This window comes from Coregonus clupeaformis, unplaced genomic scaffold, assembly GCF_020615455.1.
Source record: "Coregonus clupeaformis isolate EN_2021a unplaced genomic scaffold, ASM2061545v1 scaf0044, whole genome shotgun sequence".
Lineage (NCBI taxonomy): Eukaryota > Metazoa > Chordata > Actinopteri > Salmoniformes > Salmonidae > Coregonus > Coregonus clupeaformis.
Window position 1 is genome coordinate 927,999 of NW_025533499.1, and position 18,528 is coordinate 946,526.

The window sequence follows — 18,528 nt, forward strand, 5'->3', positions numbered from 1 at the left end:
AAGGATCCCAATTTCATTTAAACACCCCTCTCGCACACGCACACGCACACACACACACACACACACACACACACAAACAGTTTTGTGCTGCTATCCTTGTGGGGACCAAATCATTGATTCCCACCCTAACACCTAACCCTAAATCTATACCTAACCGTAACCCCTAACCCTAACCTTAATTCTAACTCTAACCGTAAATGTAACCCTAAACCTAACCCCTAAGCCTAAAATAGCATTTTTTTATATTTTTTTCACTTTTATTTAACCAGGTAAGAAGCCAGTTGAGAACAAGTTCTCATTTACAACTGCGACCTGGCCAAGATAAAGCAAAGCAGTGCGATAAAAACAACAACACAGAGTTACATATGGGGTAAAACAAAACATAAAGTCAAAAAATACAACAGAAAATATATATACAGTGTGTGCAAATGTAGCAAGTTATGGAGGTAAGGCAATAAATAGGCCATAGTGCAAAATAATTACAATTAGTATTAACACTGGAATGATAGATGTGCAAGAGATGATGTGCAAATAGAGAGACTGGGGTGCAAATTAGCAAAATAAATAACAATATAGGGATGAGGTAGTTGGGTGGGCTAATTTCAGATGGGCTGTGTACAGGTGCAGTGATCGGTAAGGTGCTCTGACAACTGATGCTTAAAGTTAGTGAGGGAGATAAGAGTCTCCAGCTTCAGAGATTTTTGCAGTTCGTTCCAGTCATTGGCAGCAGAGAACTGGAAGGAATGGCGGCCAAAGGAGGTGTTGGCTTTGGGGATGACCAGTGAGATATACCTGCTGGAGCGCAGACTACGGGTGGGTGCTGCTATGGTGACCAATGAGCTAAGATAAGGCGGGGATTTGCCTAGCAGTGATTTATAGATGGCCTGGAGCCAGTGGGTTTGACGACGAACATGTAGTGAGGACCAGCCAACAAGAGCGTACAGGTCACAGTGGTGGGTAGTGTATGGGGCTTTGGAGACAAAACGGATGGCACTGTGATAGACTACATCCAATTTGCTGAGTAGAGTGTTGGAGGCTATTTTTTAAATGACATCGCCGAAGTCAGGGATCGGTAGGATAGTCAGTTTTACGAGGGCATGTTTGGCAGCATGAGTGAAGGAGGCTTTGTTGGGAAATAGGAAGCCGATTCTAGATTTAACTTTGGATTGGAGATGCTTAATGTGAGTCTGGAAGGAGAGTTTACAGTCTAACCAGACACCTAGGTATTTGTAGTTGTCCAGATATTCTAAGTCAGACCCGTCGAGAGTGGTGATTCTAGTCGGGTGGGCGGGTGCCAGCAGCGTTCGATTGAAGAGCATGCATTTAGTTTTACTAGTGTTTAAGAGCAGTTGGAGGCTACGGAAGGATTGTTGTATGGCATTGAAGCTCGTTTGGAGGTTTGTTAACACAGTGTCCAATGAAGGGCCAGAAGTATACAAAATGGTGTCGTCTGCGTAGAGGTGGATCTGAGAGTCACCAGCAGCAAGAGCGACATCATTGATATACACAGAGAATAGAGTCGGCCCGAGAATTGAACCCTGTGGCACCCCCATAGAGACTGCCAGAGGTCCAGACAACAGGCCCTCCGATTTGACACACTGAACTCTATCTGAGAAGTAGTTGGTGAACCAGGCGAGGCAGTCATTTGAGAAACCAAGGCTATTTAGTCTGCCAATAAGAATGCGGTGGTTGACAGAGTCGAAAGCCTTGGCCAGGTCGATGAAGACGGCTGCACAGTACTGTCTATTATCGATCGCGGTTATAATATCGTTTAGGACCTTGAGCGTGGCTGAGGTGCACCCATGACCAGCTCGGAAACCGGATTGCATAGCGGAGAAGGTACGGTGGGATTGGAAGTTGTTCCTGGTGGGGAGCGGCAAAATGTCCCCAGGTTCACAATCCTTAATACTGGTACCCATATGGATAGTTAGTTACACACACACACACACACACACACGCACCCACACACACACACACGCACACACACACGCACACACACACGCACACACACACACACACACACACACACACACACGCACACACACACACACACTTCCATCTTGCAAATGATCAACTGTTTGTTTGCTTTGCTAACTAATGTGTGTGTGTGTGTGTGTGTGTGTGTATCTGTGTGTGTGTGTGTGTATCTGTGTGTGTGTGTGTGTATCTGTGTGTGTGTGTGTGTATCTGTGTGTGTGTGTATCTGTGTGTGTGTGTGTGTCTCTCTCACCAGGTGAGCTATGAGAACACCATGCTAGCAGCAGGTAGCTGTGATAAGACCATCCGAGTGTGGTGTCTTCAGACCTGTGTTCCTCTAGCGGTCCTGGAGGGGCACTCTGCATCTATCACCTCTCTACAGGTAGGTGTTCCTCTAGCTGTCCTGGAGGGGCACTCTGCATCTATCACCTCTCTACAGGTAGGTGTTCCTCTAGCTGTCCTGGAGGGGCACTCTGCATCTATCACCTCTCTACAGGTAGGTGTTCCTCTAGCTGTCCTGGAGGGGCACTCTGCATCTATCACCTCTCTACAGGTAGGTGTTCCTCTAGCGGTCCTGGAGGGGCACTCTGCATCTATCACCTCTCTACAGGTAGGTGTTCCTCTAGCGGTCCTGGAGGGGCACTCTGCATCTATCACCTCTCTACAGGTAGGTGTTCCTCTAGCGGTCCTGGAGGGGCACTCTGCATCTATCACCTCTCTACAGGTAGGTGTTCTTCTAGCTGTCCTGGAGGGGCACTCTGCATCTATCACCTCTCTACAGGTAGGTGTTCCTCTAGCGGTCCTGGAGGGGCACTCTGCATCTATCACCTCTCTACAGGTAGGTGTTCCTCTAGCTGTCCTGGAGGGGCACTCTGCATCTATCACCTCTCTACAGGTAGGTGTTCCTCTAGCGGTCCTGGAGGGGCACTCTGCATCTATCACCTCTCTACAGGTAGGTGTTCCTCTAGCGGTCCTGGAGGGGCACTCTGCATCTATCACCTCTCTACAGGTAGGTGTTCCTCTAGCGGTCCTGGAGGGGCACTCTGCATCTATCACCTCTCTACAGGTAGGTGTTCTTCTAGCTGTCCTGGAGGGGCACTCTGCATCTATCACCTCTCTACAGGTAGGTGTTCCTCTAGCGGTCCTGGAGGGGCACTCTGCATCTATCACCTCTCTACAGGTAGGTGTTCCTCTAGCTGTCCTGGAGGGGCACTCTGCATCTATCACCTCTCTACAGGTAGGTGTTCCTCTAGCTGTCCTGGAGGGGCACTCTGCATCTATCACCTCTCTACAGGTAGGTGTTCCTCTAGCGGTCCTGGAGGGGCACTCTGCATCTATCACCTCTCTACAGGTAGGTGTTCCTCTAGCGGTCCTGGAGGGGCACTCTGCATCTATCACCTCTCTACAGGTAGGTGTTCCTCTAGCTGTCCTGGAGGGGCACTCTGCATCTATCACCTCTCTACAGGTAGGTGTTCCTCTAGCGGTCCTGGAGGGGCACTCTGCATCTATCACCTCTCTACAGGTAGGTGTTCCTCTAGCTGTCCTGGAGGGGCACTCTGCATCTATCACCTCTCTACAGGTAGGTGTTCCTCTAGCGGTCCTGGAGGGGCACTCTGCATCTATCACCTCTCTACAGGTAGGTGTTCCTCTAGCGGTCCTGGAGGGGCACTCTGCATCTATCACCTCTCTACAGGTAGGTGTTCCTCTAGCGGTCCTGGAGGGGCACTCTGCATCTATCACCTCTCTACAGGTAGGTGTTCCTCTAGCGGTCCTGGAGGGGCACTCTGCATCTATCACCTCTCTACAGGTAGGTGTTCCTCTAGCGGTCCTGGAGGGGCACTCTGCATCTATCACCTCTCTACAGGTAGGTGTTCCTCTAGCGGTCCTGGAGGGGCACTCTGCATCTATCACCTCTCTACAGGTAGGTGTTCCTCTAGCTGTCCTGGAGGGGCACTCTGCATCTATCACCTCTCTACAGGTAGGTGTTCCTCTAGCTGTCCTGGAGGGGCACTCTGCATCTATCACCTCTCTACAGGTAGGTGTTCCTCTAGCTGTCCTGGAGGGGCACTCTGCATCTATCACCTCTCTACAGGTAGGTGTTCCTCTAGCTGTCCTGGAGGGGCACTCTGCATCTATCACCTCTCTACAGGTAGGTGTTCCTCTAGCGGTTCTGGAGGGGCACTCTGCATCTATCACCTCTCTACAGGTAGGTGTTCCTCTAGCTGTCCTGGAGGGGCACTCTGCATCTATCACCTCTCTACAGGTAGGTGTTCCTCTAGCGGTCCTGGAGGGGCACTCTGCATCTATCACCTCTCTACAGGTAGGTGTTCCTCTAGCGGTCCTGGAGGGGCACTCTGCATCTATCACCTCTCTACAGGTAGGTGTTCCTCTAGCTGTCCTGGAGGGGCACTCTGCATCTATCACCTCTCTACAGGTAGGTGTTCCTCTAGCTGTCCTGGACAGGGTAACCAATACATACACACAGAAACACACCCTTTTCCCCCACCTATGGCGGAAAAATGCATCTCTTTCTTTATTCACTGCCAACGGCAAGTTTTACCACAAAATCAGGGGTTGTCTCCTATGATTGGTTGATGTGTTGTAGTTCCCTCCTCTGATTGGTTTATTGTGTTGTAGTTCTCTCTTCTGATTGGTTTATTGTGTTGTAGTTCTCTCTTCTGATTGGTTTATTGTGTTGTAGTTCTCTCCTCTGATTGGTTTGTCTCGTAGTTCTCTCCTCTGATTGGTTTATTGTCTTGTAGTTCTCTCCTCTGATTGGTTTATTGTCTTGTAGTTCTCTCCTCTGATTGGTTTATTGTCTTGTAGTTCTCTCCTCTGATTGGTTTATTGTGTTGTAGTTCTCTCCTCTGGTCAGTGGTTCTAAGCGGTTCCTGTCCTCCACCGGAGCCGACGGGACCATCTGCTTCTGGCAGTGGGACGCACGCACTCTCAAGTTCGGGTGAGACACACACAAAACACACACACACACACACACACACACACACACACACACACACACACAATGTCAGTGTTAAATAATAAAAGTAATAATAATATGCCATTTAGCAGACGCTTTTATCCAAAGCGACTTACAGTCATGCGTGATAAATTTTTTTGTGTATGGGTGGTCCCGGGGTCCGAACCCACTACCTTGGCGTTACAAGCGCCGTGCTCTACCAGCTGAGCTACAGAGGACCACAGTGTTAATGCTAGTGTGTGTGTTCAGTCAGGGGCCTGGTAAGTTCACGGAGCGGTCCAGACCTGGAGTCCAGATGATCTGCTCTTCCTTCAGCGCAGGTAACCATGGACACCATCAGACATTACATTTGAAATTGTTTTAGTCAAATAAATGAAATGAGTATTGACCTTATTGACCATGGATCTGCTGTTGATTGAGTTGATTTATTGATTGTGTGTCCAGGGGGAATGTTCCTAGCCACAGGTAGTTGATTATGATACAGTTGAAGTCGGAAGTTTACATACACCTTAGCCAAATACATTTAAACTCAGTTTTTCACAATTCCTGACATTTAATCCTAGTAAAATTCCCTGTCTTAGGTCAGTTAGGATCACCACTTTATTTTAAGAATGTGAAATGTCAGAATAATAGTAGAGAGAATGATTTATTTCAGCTTTTATTTCTTTCATCACATTCCCAGTGGGTCAGAAGTTTACATACACTCAATTAGTATTTGGTAGCATTGCCTTTAAACTGTTTAACTTGGGTCAAACGTTTCGGGTAGCCTTCCACAAGCTTCCCACAATAAGTTGGGTGAATTTTGGCCCATTCATCCTGACAGAGCTGGTGTAATGGAGTCAGGTTTGTAGGCCTCCTTGCTCGCACACGCTTTTTCAGTTCTGCCCACAAATGTTCTATAGGATTGAGGTCAGGGCTTTGTGATGGCCACTCCAATACCTTGACTTTGTTGTCCTTAAGCCATTTTGCCACAACTTTGGAAGTATGCTTGGGGTCATTGTCCATTTGGAAGACCCATTTGCGACCAAGCTTTAACTTCCTGACTGATGTCTTGAGATGTAGCTTCAATATATCCACATAATGTTCCTTCCTCATGATGCCATCTATTTTGTGAAGTGCACCAGTCCCTCCTGCAGCAAAGCACCCCCACAGCATGATGCTGCCACCCCCGTGCTTCACGGTTGGGATGGTGTTCTTCGGCTTGCAAGATCCCCCTTTTTCCTCCAAACATAACGATGGTCATTATGGCCAAACAGTTATATTTTTGTTTCATCAGACCAGAGGACATTCCTCCAAAAAGTACGATCTTTGTCCCCATGTGCAGTTGCAAACCGTAGTCTGGCTTTTTTATGGCGGTTTTGGAGCAGTGGCTTCTTCCTTGCTGAGCGGCCTTTCAGCTTATGTCGATATAGGACTCGTTTTACGGTGGATATAGATACTTTTGTACCTGTTTCCTCCAGCATCTTCACAAGGTCCTTTGCTGTTGTTCTGGGATTGATTTGCACTTTTCACACCAAAGTACGTTCATCTCTTGGAGACAGAACGCTTCTCCTTCCTGAGCGGTATGACGGCAGCGTGGTCCCATGGTGTTTATACTTGCGTACTATTGTTTGTACAGATAAACGTGGGACCTTCAGGCATTTGGAAATTGCTCCCAAGGATGAACCAGACTTGTGGAGGTCTACCATTTTCTTTCTGACGTCTTGGCTGATTTCTTTTGATTTTCCCATGATGTCAAGCAAAGAGGCACTGAGTTTGAAGGTAGGCCTTGAAATATATCCACATGTACACCTCCAGTTGACTCAAATGATGTCAATTATCCTATCAGAAGCTTCTAAATACATTACATATTTTTCTGGAATTTTCCAAGCTGTTTAAAGGCACCGTCAACTTAGTGTATGTAAACTTCTGACCCACTGGAATTGTGATACAGTGAATTATAAGTGAAATAATCTGTCTGTAAACAATTGTTGGAAAGATTACTTGTGTCATGCACAAAGTACATGTCCTAACCGACTTGCCAAAACTATAGTTTGTTAACAAGAAATGTGTGGAGTGGTTGAAAAACGAGTTTTATTGACTCCAACCTAAGTGTATGTAAACTACCAACTTCAACTGTACATATTGATTATTGATTGTGTGTCCAGGGGGTATGTTCCTAGCCACAGGAAGTACGGACCACATCATCAGAGTGTTCTACTTCGGCTCTGGACAACCAGAGAAGATCTCTGAGCTGGAGTCACACACTGTGAGTGAGAGAGGAAGAGACTGATTCTGAGGTGTAGTGTGAGAGAGAGAGGAAGAGACTGATTCTGAGGTGTAGTGTGTGAGTGAGAGAGAGGAAGAGACTGATTCTGAGGTGTAGTGTGAGAGAGAGAGGAAGAGACTGATTCTGAGGTGTAGTGTGAGAGAGAGAGGAAGAGACTGATTCTGAGGTGTAGTGTGAGAGAGAGAGGAAGAGACTGATTCTGAGGTGTAGTGTGTGAGTGAGAGAGAGGAAGAGACTGATTCTGAGGTGTAGTGTGAGTGAGAGAGAGGAAGAGACTGATTCTGAGGTGTAGTGTGTGAGAGAGAGGAAGAGACTGATTCTGAGGTGAAGTGTGTGAGAGTGAGAGAGGAAGAGACTGATTCTGAGGTGTAGTGTGAGAGAGAGAGGAAGAGACTGATTCTGAGGTGTAGTGAGTGAGAGAGAGGAAGAGACTGATTCTGAGGTGTAGTGAGAGAGAGAGGAAGAGACTGATTCTGAGGTGTAGTGTGAGAGAGAGAGGAAGAGACTGATTCTGAGGTGTAGTGAGTGAGAGAGAGGAAGAGACTGATTCTGAGGTGTAGTGAGAGAGAGAGGAAGAGACTGATTCTGAGGTGTAGTGTGAGAGAGAGAGGAAGAGACTGATTCTGAGGTGTAGTGAGTGAGAGAGAGGAAGAGACTGATTCTGAGGTGTAGTGTGAGAGAGAGGGGAAGAGACTGATTCTGAGGTGTAGTGTGAGAGAGAGGGGAAGAGACTGATTCTGAGGTGTAGTGTGTGAGTGAGAGAGAGGAAGAGACTGATTCTGAGGTGTAGTGTGAGAGAGAGGGGAAGAGACTGATTCTGAGGTGTAGTGTGAGAGAGAGGGGAAGAGACTGATTCTGAGGTGTAGTGTGTGTGTGAGAGAGAGGAAGAGACTGATTCTGAGGTGTAGTGAGAGAGAGAGGAAGAGACTGATTCTGAGGTGTAGTGTGAGAGAGAGAGAGGAAGAGACTGATTCTAAGGTGTAGTGTGAGAGAGAGGGGAAGAGACTGATTCTGAGGTGTAGTGTGTGAGTGAGAGAGAGGAAGAGACTGATTCGGAGGTGTAGTGTGTGAGTGAGAGAGAGGAAGAGACTGATTCTGAGGTGTAGTGTGTGAGTGAGAGAGAGGAAGAGACTGATTCTGAGGTGTAGTGTGTGAGTGAGAGAGAGGAAGAGACTGATTCTGAGGTGTAGTGTGTGAGTGAGAGAGAGGAAGAGACTGATTCTGAGGTGTAGTGTGAGAGAGAGAGGAAGAGACTGATTCTGAGGTGTAGTGTGAGAGAGAGAGGAAGAGACTGAGTCTGAGGTGTAGTGTGTGAGTGAGAGAGGAAGAGACTGATTCTGAGGTGTAGTGTGAGAGAGAGAGGAAGAGACTGATTCTGAGGTGTAGTGTGAGAGAGAGGAAGAGACTGATTCTGAGGTGTAGTGTGAGAGAGAGGAAGAGACTGATTCTGAGGTGTAGTGTGTGAGAGTGAGAGAGGAAGAGACTGATTCTGAGGTGTAGTGTGAGAGAGAGGAAGAGACTGATTCTGAGGTGTAGTGTGTGAGTGAGAGAGAGGAAGAGACTGATTCTGAGGTGTAGTGTGTGAGTGAGAGAGAGGAAGAGACTGATTCTGAGGTGTAGTGAGTGAGTGAGAGGAAGAGACTGATTCTGAGGTGTAGTGTGTGAGTGAGAGAGAGGAAGAGACTGATTCTGAGGTGTAGTGTGTGAGTGAGAGAGAGGAAGAGACTGATTCTGAGGTGTAGTGTGAGAGAGAGAGGAAGAGACTGATTCTGAGGTGTAGTGTGAGAGAGAGAGGAAGAGACTGATTCTGAGGTGTAGTGTGTGAGTGAGAGAGGAAGAGACTGATTCTGAGGTGTAGTGTGTGAGAGAGAGGAAGAGACTGATTCTGAGGTGTAGTGTGAGAGAGAGAGGAAGAGACTGATTCTGAGGTGTAGTGTGTGAGAGTGAGAGAGGAAGAGACTGATTCTGAGGTGTAGTGTGTGGAGAGAGAGAGGAAGAGACTGATTCTGAGGTGTAGTGTGAGAGAGAGGAAGAGACTGATTCTGAGGTGTAGTGTGAGAGAGAGAGGGAAGAGACTGATTCTGAGGTGTAGTGTGTGAGTGAGAGAGAGGAAGAGACTGATTCTGAGGTGTAGTGTGTGAGTGAGAGAGAGGAAGAGACTGATTCTGAGGTGTAGTGTGAGAGAGAGAGGAAGAGACTGATTCTGAGGTGTAGTGTGAGAGAGAGAGGAAGAGACTGATTATGAGGTGTAGTGTGTGAGTGAGAGAGAGGAAGAGACTGATTCTGAGGTGTAGGTGAGTGAGAGAGAGGAAGAGACTGATTCTGAGGTGTAGTGTGTGAGAGAGAGGAAGAGACTGATTCTGAGGTGTAGTGTGTGAGAGAGGGGAAGAGACTGATTCTGAGGTGTAGTGTGAGTGAGAGAGGAAGAGACTGATTCTGAGGTGTAGTGTGAGAGAGAGAGGAAGAGACTGAGTCTGAGGTGTAGTGTGAGAGAGAGAGGAAGAGACTGATTCTGAGGTGTAGTGTGAGAGAGAGAGGAAGAGACTGATTCTGAGGTGTAGTGTGAGAGAGAGGAAGAGACTGATTCTGAGGTGTAGTGTGTGAGAGAGTGAGAGGAAGAGACTGATTCTGAGGTGTAGTGTGTGAGTGAGAGGAAGAGACTGATTCTGAGGTGTAGTGTGAGAGAGGAAGAGACTGATTCTGAGGTGTAGTGTGTGAGAGAGTGAGAGAGGAAGAGACTGATTCTGAGGTGTAGTGAGTGAGAGAGTGAGAGAGGAAGAGACTGATTCTGAGGTGTAGTGAGTGAGTGAGTGAGAGGAAGAGACTGATTCTGAGGTGTAGTGTGTGAGTGAGTGAGAGGAAGAGACTGATTATGAGGTGTAGTGTGAGAGAGGAAGAGACTGATTCTGAGGTGTAGTGAGTGAGAGAGTGAGAGAGGAAGAGACTGATTCTGAGGTGTAGTGAGTGAGAGAGTGAGAGAGGAAGAGACTGATTCTGAGGTGTAGTGAGTGAGTGAGTGAGAGGAAGAGACTGATTCTGAGGTGTAGTGTGTGAGTGAGTGAGAGGAAGAGACTGATTCTGAGGTGTAGTGTGAGAGAGGAAGAGACTGATTCTGAGGTGTAGTGAGTGAGTGAGAGGAAGAGACTGATTCTGAGGTGTAGTGTGAGAGAGAGAGAAAGAGACTGATTCTGAGGTGTAGTGTGAGAGAGAGAGAAAGAGACTGATTCTGAGGTGTAGTGTGTGTGAGAGAGAGAGGAAGAGACTGATTCTGAGGTGTAGTGTGTGAGTGAGAGAGAGGAAGAGACTGATTCTGAGGTGTAGTGTGAGAGAGAGAGAAAGAGACTGATTCTGAGGTGTAGTGTGAGAGAGAGAGAGGAAGAGACTGATTCTGAGGTGTAGTGTGTGAGAGAGAGGAAGAGACTGATTCTGAGGTGTAGTGTGTGAGAGAGAGGAAGAGACTGATTCTGAGGTGTAGTGAGTGAGTGAGTGAGAGAGGAAGAGACTGATTCTGAGGTGAAGTGTGTGAGAGTGAGAGAGGAAGAGACTGATTCTGAGGTGTAGTGTGTGAGTGAGAGAGAGGAAGAGACTGATTCTGAGGTGTAGTGTGAGAGAGAGAGGAAGAGACTGATTCTGAGGTGTAGTGTGAGAGAGAGAGGAAGAGACTGATTCTGAGGTGTAGTGTGAGAGAGAGAGGAAGAGACTGATTCTGAGGTGAAGTGTGTGAGAGTGAGAGAGGAAGAGACTGATTCTGAGGTGTAGTGTGTGAGTGAGAGAGAGGAAGAGACTGATTCTGAGGTGTAGTGTGTGAGTGAGAGAGAGGAAGAGACTGATTCTGAGGTGTAGTGTGTGAGTGAGAGAGAGGAAGAGACTGATTCTGAGGTGTAGTGTGAGAGAGAGAGGAAGAGACTGATTTGAGGTGTAGTGGAGAGGGAAGAGACTGATTCTGAGGTGTAGTGTGAGAGAGGAAGAGACTGATTCTGAGGTGAAGTGTGTGAGAGTGAGAGAGGAAGAGACTGATTCTGAGGTGTAGTGTGTGAGTGGAGAGAGGAAGAGACTGATTCTGAGGTGTAGTGTGTGAGTGAGAGAGAGGAAGAGACTGATTCTGAGGTGTAGTGTGAGAGAGAGAGGAAGAGACTGATTCTGAGGTGTAGTGTGAGTGAGAGAGGAAGAGACTGATTCTGAGGTGTAGTGTGAGAGAGAGAGGAAGAGACTGATTATGAGGTGTAGTGTGAGAGAGGAAGAGACTGATTCTGAGGTGTAGTGTGAGAGAGAGAGGAAGAGACTGATTCTGAGGTGTAGTGTGAGAGAGAGAGGAAGAGACTGATTCTGAGGTGTAGTGTGAGAGAGAGAGGAAGAGACTGATTCTGAGGTGTAGTGAGTGAGAGAGTGAGAGGAAGAGACTGATTCTGAGGTGTAGTGTGTGAGAGAGAGGAAGAGACTGATTCTGAGGTGTAGTGAGTGAGTGAGAGAGTGAGAGGAAGAGACTGATTCTGAGGTGTAGTGTGTGAGTGAGAGGAAGAGACTGATTCTGAGGTGTAGTGAGTGAGAGAGGAAGAGACTGATTCTGAGGTGTAGTGAGTGAGTGAGAGGAAGAGACTGATTCTGAGGTGTAGTGAGTGAGAGAGAGGAAGAGACTGATTCTGAGGTGTAGTGTGTGTGAGAGAGAGAGGAAGAGACTGATTCTGAGGTGTAGTGAGTGAGTGAGAGGAAGAGACTGATTCTGAGGTGTAGTGTGTGTGAGAGAGAGAGGAAGAGACTAATTCTGAGGTGTAGTGTGTGAGTGAGAGAGAGGAAGAGACTGATTCTGAGGTGTAGTGTGAGAGAGAGAGAAAGAGACTGATTCTGAGGTGTAGTGAGTGAGAGAGAGGAAGAGACTGATTCTGAGGTGTAGTGTGTGTGAGAGAGAGGAAGAGACTGATTCTGAGGTGTAGTGTGTGAGTGAGAGAGAGGAAGAGACTGATTCTGAGGTGTAGTGTGAGAGAGAGAGAAAGAGACTGATTCTGAGGTGTAGTGTGAGAGAGAGAGAGAGAGGAAGAGACTGATTCTGAGGTGTAGTGAGTGAGTGAGTGAGAGAGGAAGAGACTGATTCTGAGGTGTAGTGTGTGAGTGAGAGAGAGGAAGAGACTGATTCTGAGGTGTAGTGTGTGAGTGAGAGAGAGGAAGAGACTGATTCTGAGGTGTAGTGTGAGAGAGAGAGGAAGAGACTGATTCTGAGGTGTAGTGTGAGAGAGAGAGGAAGAGACTGATTCTGAGGTGTAGTGTGAGAGAGAGAGGAAGAGACTGATTCTGAGGTGAAGTGTGTGAGAGTGAGAGAGGAAGAGACTGATTCTGAGGTGTAGTGTGTGAGAGTGAGAGAGGAAGAGACTGATTCTGAGGTGTAGTGTGTGAGTGAGAGAGAGGAAGAGACTGATTCTGAGGTGTAGTGTGTGAGTGAGAGAGAGGAAGAGACTGATTCTGAGGTGTAGTGTGAGAGAGAGAGGAAGAGACTGATTCTGAGGTGTAGTGTGAGAGAGAGAGGAAGAGACTGATTCTGAGGTGTAGTGTGTGAGTGAGAGAGAGGAAGAGACTGATTCTGAGGTGTAGTGTGTGAGTGAGAGAGAGGAAGAGACTGATTCTGAGGTGTAGTGTGAGAGAGAGAGGAAGAGACTGATTCTGAGGTGAAGTGTGTGAGAGTGAGAGAGGAAGAGACTGATTCTGAGGTGTAGTGTGTGAGTGAGAGAGAGGAAGAGACTGATTCTGAGGTGTAGTGTGTGAGTAGAGAGAGGAAGAGACTGATTCTGAGGTGTAGTGTGTAGAGAGAGGAAGAGACTGATTCTGAGGTGTAGTGTGTGAGTGAGAGAGGAAGAGACTGATTCTGAGGTGTAGTGTGAGAGAGAGAGGAAGAGACTGATTATGAGGTGTAGTGTGAGAGAGGAAGAGACTGATTCTGAGGTGTAGTGTGTGAGAGTGAGAGAGGAAGAGACTGATTCTGAGGTGTAGTGTGTGAGTGAGAGAGAGGAAGAGACTGATTCTGAGGTGTAGTGTGTGAGTGAGAGAGGAAGAGACTGATTCTGAGGTGTAGTGTGAGAGAGAGAGGAAGAGACTGATTATGAGGTGTAGTGTGAGAGAGGAAGAGACTGATTCTGAGGTGTAGTGTGAGAGAGAGAGGAAGAGACTGATTCTGAGGTGTAGTGTGAGAGAGAGAGGAAGAGACTGATTCTGAGGTGTAGTGAGTGAGTGAGAGGAAGAGACTGATTCTGAGGTGTAGTGTGAGAGAGAGGAAGAGACTGATTCTGAGGTGTAGTGTGAGAGAGAGAGGAAGAGACTGATTATGAGGTGTAGTGTGAGAGAGGAAGAGACTGATTCTGAGGTGTAGTGTGAGAGAGAGAGGAAGAGACTGATTCTGAGGTGTAGTGTGAGAGAGAGAGGAAGAGACTGATTCTGAGGTGTAGTGAGTGAGTGAGAGGAAGAGACTGATTCTGAGGTGTAGTGTGAGAGAGAGGAAGAGACTGATTCTGAGGTGTAGTGAGTGAGAGAGTGAGAGGAAGAGACTGATTCTGAGGTGTAGTGTGTGAGAGAGAGGAAGAGACTGATTCTGAGGTGTAGTGAGTGAGTGAGAGGAAGAGACTGATTCTGAGGTGTAGTGTGTGTGAGAGAGAGAGGAAGAGACTAATCCTGAGGTGTAGTGTGTGAGTGAGAGAGAGGAAGAGACTGATTCTGAGGTGTAGTGTGAGAGAGAGAGAAAGAGACTGATTCTGAGGTGTAGTGAGTGAGAGAGAGGAAGAGACTGATTCTGAGGTGTAGTGTGTGTGAGAGAGAGAGGAAGAGACTGATTCTGAGGTGTAGTGTGTGAGTGAGAGAGAGGAAGAGACTGATTCTGAGGTGTAGTGTGAGAGAGAGAGAAAGAGACTGATTCTGAGGTGTAGTGTGAGAGAGAGAGAGGAAGAGACTGATTCTGAGGTGTAGTGAGTGAGTGAGTGAGAGAGGAAGAGACTGATTCTGAGGTGAAGTGTGTGAGAGTGAGAGAGGAAGAGACTGATTCTGAGGTGTAGTGTGTGAGTGAGAGAGAGGAAGAGACTGATTCTGAGGTGTAGTGTGAGAGAGAGAGGAAGAGACTGATTCTGAGGTGTAGTGTGAGAGAGAGAGGAAGAGACTGATTCTGAGGTGTAGTGTGTGAGTGAGAGAGAGGAAGAGACTGATTCTGAGGTGTAGTGTGTGAGTGAGAGAGAGGAAGAGACTGATTCTGAGGTGTAGTGTGTGAGTGAGAGAGAGGAAGAGACTGATTCTGAGGTGTAGTGTGAGAGAGAGAGGAAGAGACTGATTCTGAGGTGTAGTGTGAGAGAGAGAGGAAGAGACTGATTCTGAGGTGAAGTGTGTGAGAGTGAGAGAGGAAGAGACTGATTCTGAGGTGTAGTGTGTGAGAGTGAGAGAGGAAGAGACTGATTCTGAGGTGTAGTGTGTGAGTGAGAGAGAGGAAGAGACTGATTCTGAGGTGTAGTGTGAGAGAGAGAGGAAGAGACTGATTCTGAGGTGTAGTGTGAGAGAGAGAGGAAGAGACTGATTCTGAGGTGTAGTGTGAGAGAGAGAGAGAGGAAGAGACTGATTCTGAGGTGTAGTGTGTGAGTGAGAGAGAGGAAGAGACTGATTCTGAGGTGTAGTGTGAGAGAGAGGAAGAGACTGATTCTGAGGTGAAGTGTGTGAGAGTGAGAGAGGAAGAGACTGATTCTGAGGTGTAGTGTGAGAGAGAGGAAGAGACTGATTCTGAGGTGAAGTGTGTGAGAGTGAGAGAGGAAGAGACTGATTCTGAGGTGTAGTGTGTGAGTGAGAGAGAGGAAGAGACTGATTCTGAGGTGTAGTGTGTGAGTGAGAGAGGAAGAGACTGATTCTGAGGTGTAGTGTGAGAGAGAGAGGAAGAGACTGATTATGAGGTGTAGTGTGAGAGAGGAAGAGACTGATTCTGAGGTGTAGTGTGAGAGAGAGAGGAAGAGACTGATTCTGAGGTGTAGTGTGAGAGAGAGAGGAAGAGACTGATTCTGAGGTGTAGTGTGAGAGAGAGAGGAAGAGACTGATTCTGAGGTGTAGTGTGAGAGAGAGGAAGAGACTGATTCTGAGGTGTAGTGAGTGAGAGAGTGAGAGGAAGAGACTGATTCTGAGGTGTAGTGTGTGAGAGAGAGGAAGAGACTGATTCTGAGGTGTAGTGAGTGAGTGAGAGAGTGAGAGGAAGAGACTGATTCTGAGGTGTAGTGTGTGAGTGAGAGGAAGAGACTGATTCTGAGGTGTAGTGAGTGAGTGAGAGGAAGAGACTGATTCTGAGGTGTAGTGTGTGTGAGAGAGAGAGGAAGAGACTAATTCTGAGGTGTAGTGAGTGAGTGAGAGAGAGGAAGAGACTGATTCTGAGGTGTAGTGTGAGAGAGAGAGGAAGAGACTGATTCTGAGGTGTAGTGAGTGAGTGAGAGGAAGAGACTGATTCTGAGGTGTAGTGTGTGTGAGAGAGAGAGGAAGAGACTAATTCTGAGGTGTAGTGAGTGAGTGAGAGAGAGGAAGAGACTGATTCTGAGGTGTAGTGTGAGAGAGAGAGAAAGAGACTGATTCTGAGGTGTAGTGTGTGAGTGAGAGAGAGGAAGAGACTGATTCTGAGGTGTAGTGTGAGAGAGAGAGAAAGAGACTGATTCTGAGGTGTAGTGAGTGAGAGAGAGGAAGAGACTGATTCTGAGGTGTAGTGTGTGTGAGAGAGAGAGGAAGAGACTGATTCTGAGGTGTAGTGAGTGAGAGAGAGGAAGAGACTGATTCTGAGGTGTAGTGTGTGTGAGAGAGAGAGGAAGAGACTGATTCTGAGGTGTAGTGTGTGAGTGAGAGAGAGGAAGAGACTGATTCTGAGGTGTAGTGTGAGAGAGAGAGAAAGAGACTGATTCTGAGGTGTAGTGTGAGAGAGAGAGAGGAAGAGACTGATTCTGAGGTGTAGTGTGTGAGAGAGAGGAAGAGACTGATTCTGAGGTGTAGTGTGTGAGAGAGAGGAAGAGACTGATTCTGAGGTGTAGTGAGTGAGTGAGTGAGAGAGGAAGAGACTGATTCTGAGGTGAAGTGTGTGAGAGTGAGAGAGGAAGAGACTGATTCTGAGGTGTAGTGTGTGAGTGAGAGAGAGGAAGAGACTGATTCTGAGGTGTAGTGTGTGAGTGAGAGAGAGGAAGAGACTGATTCTGAGGTGTAGTGTGAGAGAGGGAGGAAGAGACTGATTCTGAGGTGTAGTGTGAGAGAGGAAGAGACTGATTCTGAGGTGTAGTGAGTGAGAGAGGAAGAGACTGATTCTGAGGTGTAGTGAGTGAGTGAGAGGAAGAGACTGATTCTGAGGTGTAGTGAGTGAGAGAGAGGAAGAGACTGATTCTGAGGTGTAGTGTGTGTGAGAGAGAGAGGAAGAGACTGATTCTGAGGTGTAGTGAGTGAGTGAGAGGAAGAGACTGATTCTGAGGTGTAGTGTGTGTGAGAGAGAGAGGAAGAGACTAATTCTGAGGTGTAGTGAGTGAGTGAGAGAGAGGAAGAGACTGATTCTGAGGTGTAGTGTGAGAGAGAGAGAAAGAGACTGATTCTGAGGTGTAGTGTGTGAGTGAGAGAGAGGAAGAGACTGATTCTGAGGTGTAGTGTGAGAGAGAGAGAAAGAGACTGATTCTGAGGTGTAGTGTGTGAGAGAGAGGAAGAGACTGATTCTGAGGTGTAGTGTGTGAGAGAGGAAGAGACTGATTCTGAGGTGTAGTGTGAGAGAGAGGAAGAGACTGATTCTGAGGTGTAGTGAGTGAGTGAGTGAGAGAGGAAGAGACTGATTCTGAGGTGAAGTGTGTGAGAGTGAGAGAGGAAGAGACTGATTCTGAGGTGTAGTGTGTGAGTGAGAGAGAGGAAGAGACTGATTCTGAGGTGTAGTGTGTGAGTGAGAGAGAGAGAGGAAGAGACTGATTCTGAGGTGTAGTGTGAGAGAGAGGAAGAGACTGATTCTGAGGTGAAGTGTGTGAGAGTGAGAGAGGAAGAGACTGATTCTGAGGTGTAGTGTGTGAGTGAGAGAGAGGAAGAGACTGATTCTGAGGTGTAGTGTGTGAGTGAGAGAGAGGAAGAGACTGATTCTGAGGTGTAGTGTGAGAGAGAGAGGAAGAGACTGATTCTGAGGTGTAGTGTGAGAGAGGAAGAGACTGATTCTGAGGTGTAGTGTGTGAGAGTGAGAGAGGAAGAGACTGATTCTGAGGTGTAGTGTGTGAGAGTGAGAGAGGAAGAGACTGATTCTGAGGTGTAGTGTGAGAGAGAGAGGAAGAGACTGATTCTAAGGTGTAGTGTGAGAGTGAGAGAGGAAGAGACTGATTCTGAGGTGAAGTGTGTGAGAGTGAGGAAGAGACTGATTCTGAGGTGTAGTGTGTGAGTGAGAGAGAGGAAGAGACTGATTCTGAGGTGTAGTGTGAGAGAGGAAGAGACTGATTCTGAGGTGAAGTGTGTGAGAGTGAGAGAGGAAGAGACTGATTCTGAGGTGTAGTGTGAGAGAGAGAGGAAGAGACTGATTCTGAGGTGTAGTGTGTGAGAGAGAGAGAAAGAGACTGATTCTGAGGTGTAGTGTGTGAGTGAGAGAGAGGAAGAGACTGATTCTGAGGTGTAGTGTGTGAGTGAGAGAGAGGAAGAGACTGATTCTGAGGTGTAGTGTGAGAGAGGAAGAGACTGATTCTGAGGTGAAGTGTGTGAGAGTGAGAGAGGAAGAGACTGATTCTGAGGTGTAGTGTGTGAGTGAGAGAGAGGAAGAGACTGATTCTGAGGTGTAGTGTGAGAGAGAGAGGAAGAGACTGATTCTGAGGTGTAGTGTGTGAGTGAGAGAGAGGAAGAGACTGATTCTGAGGTGTAGTGTGAGAGAGAGGAAGAGACTGATTCTGAGGTGTAGTGAGTGAGAGAGTGAGAGGAAGAGACTGATTCTGAGGTGTAGTGTGTGAGTGAGAGAGGAAGAGACTGATTCTGAGGTGTAGTGTGTGAGAGAGAGAGAAAGAGACTGATTCTGAGGTGTAGTGTGTGAGAGAGAGGAAGAGACTGATTCTGAGGTGTAGTGTGTGAGTGAGAGGAAGAGACTGATTCTGAGGTGTAGTGTGTGAGTGAGAGGAAGAGACTGATTCTGAGGTGTAGTGTGAGAGAGAGAGGAAGAGACTGATTCTGAGGTGTAGTGTGTGAGTGAGAGGAAGAGACTGATTCTGAGGTGTAGTGTGTGAGAGAGAGGAAGAGACTGATTCTGAGGTGTAGTGTGTGAGTGAGAGAGAGGAAGAGACTGATTCTGAGGTGTAGTGTGAGAGAGAGGAAGAGACTGATTCTG

At 47.4% G+C, this 18,528-nt stretch overlaps 1 protein-coding gene across 1 annotated transcript in view; it reads left to right on the plus strand.

Moving 5' to 3' along the window:
• Positions 1-18,528, plus strand: part of LOC121555704 (pleckstrin homology domain interacting protein) — a 172,143-nt gene that overhangs the window by 24,659 nt on the left and 128,956 nt on the right. The window contains exons 9-12 of the mRNA XM_045212715.1: positions 2,234-2,359; positions 4,836-4,936; positions 5,204-5,274; positions 7,102-7,202. Coding sequence (XP_045068650.1) covers positions 2,234-2,359; positions 4,836-4,936; positions 5,204-5,274; positions 7,102-7,202 — 399 coding nt within the window. The remainder of the gene's footprint in view (positions 1-2,233; positions 2,360-4,835; positions 4,937-5,203; positions 5,275-7,101; positions 7,203-18,528) is intronic.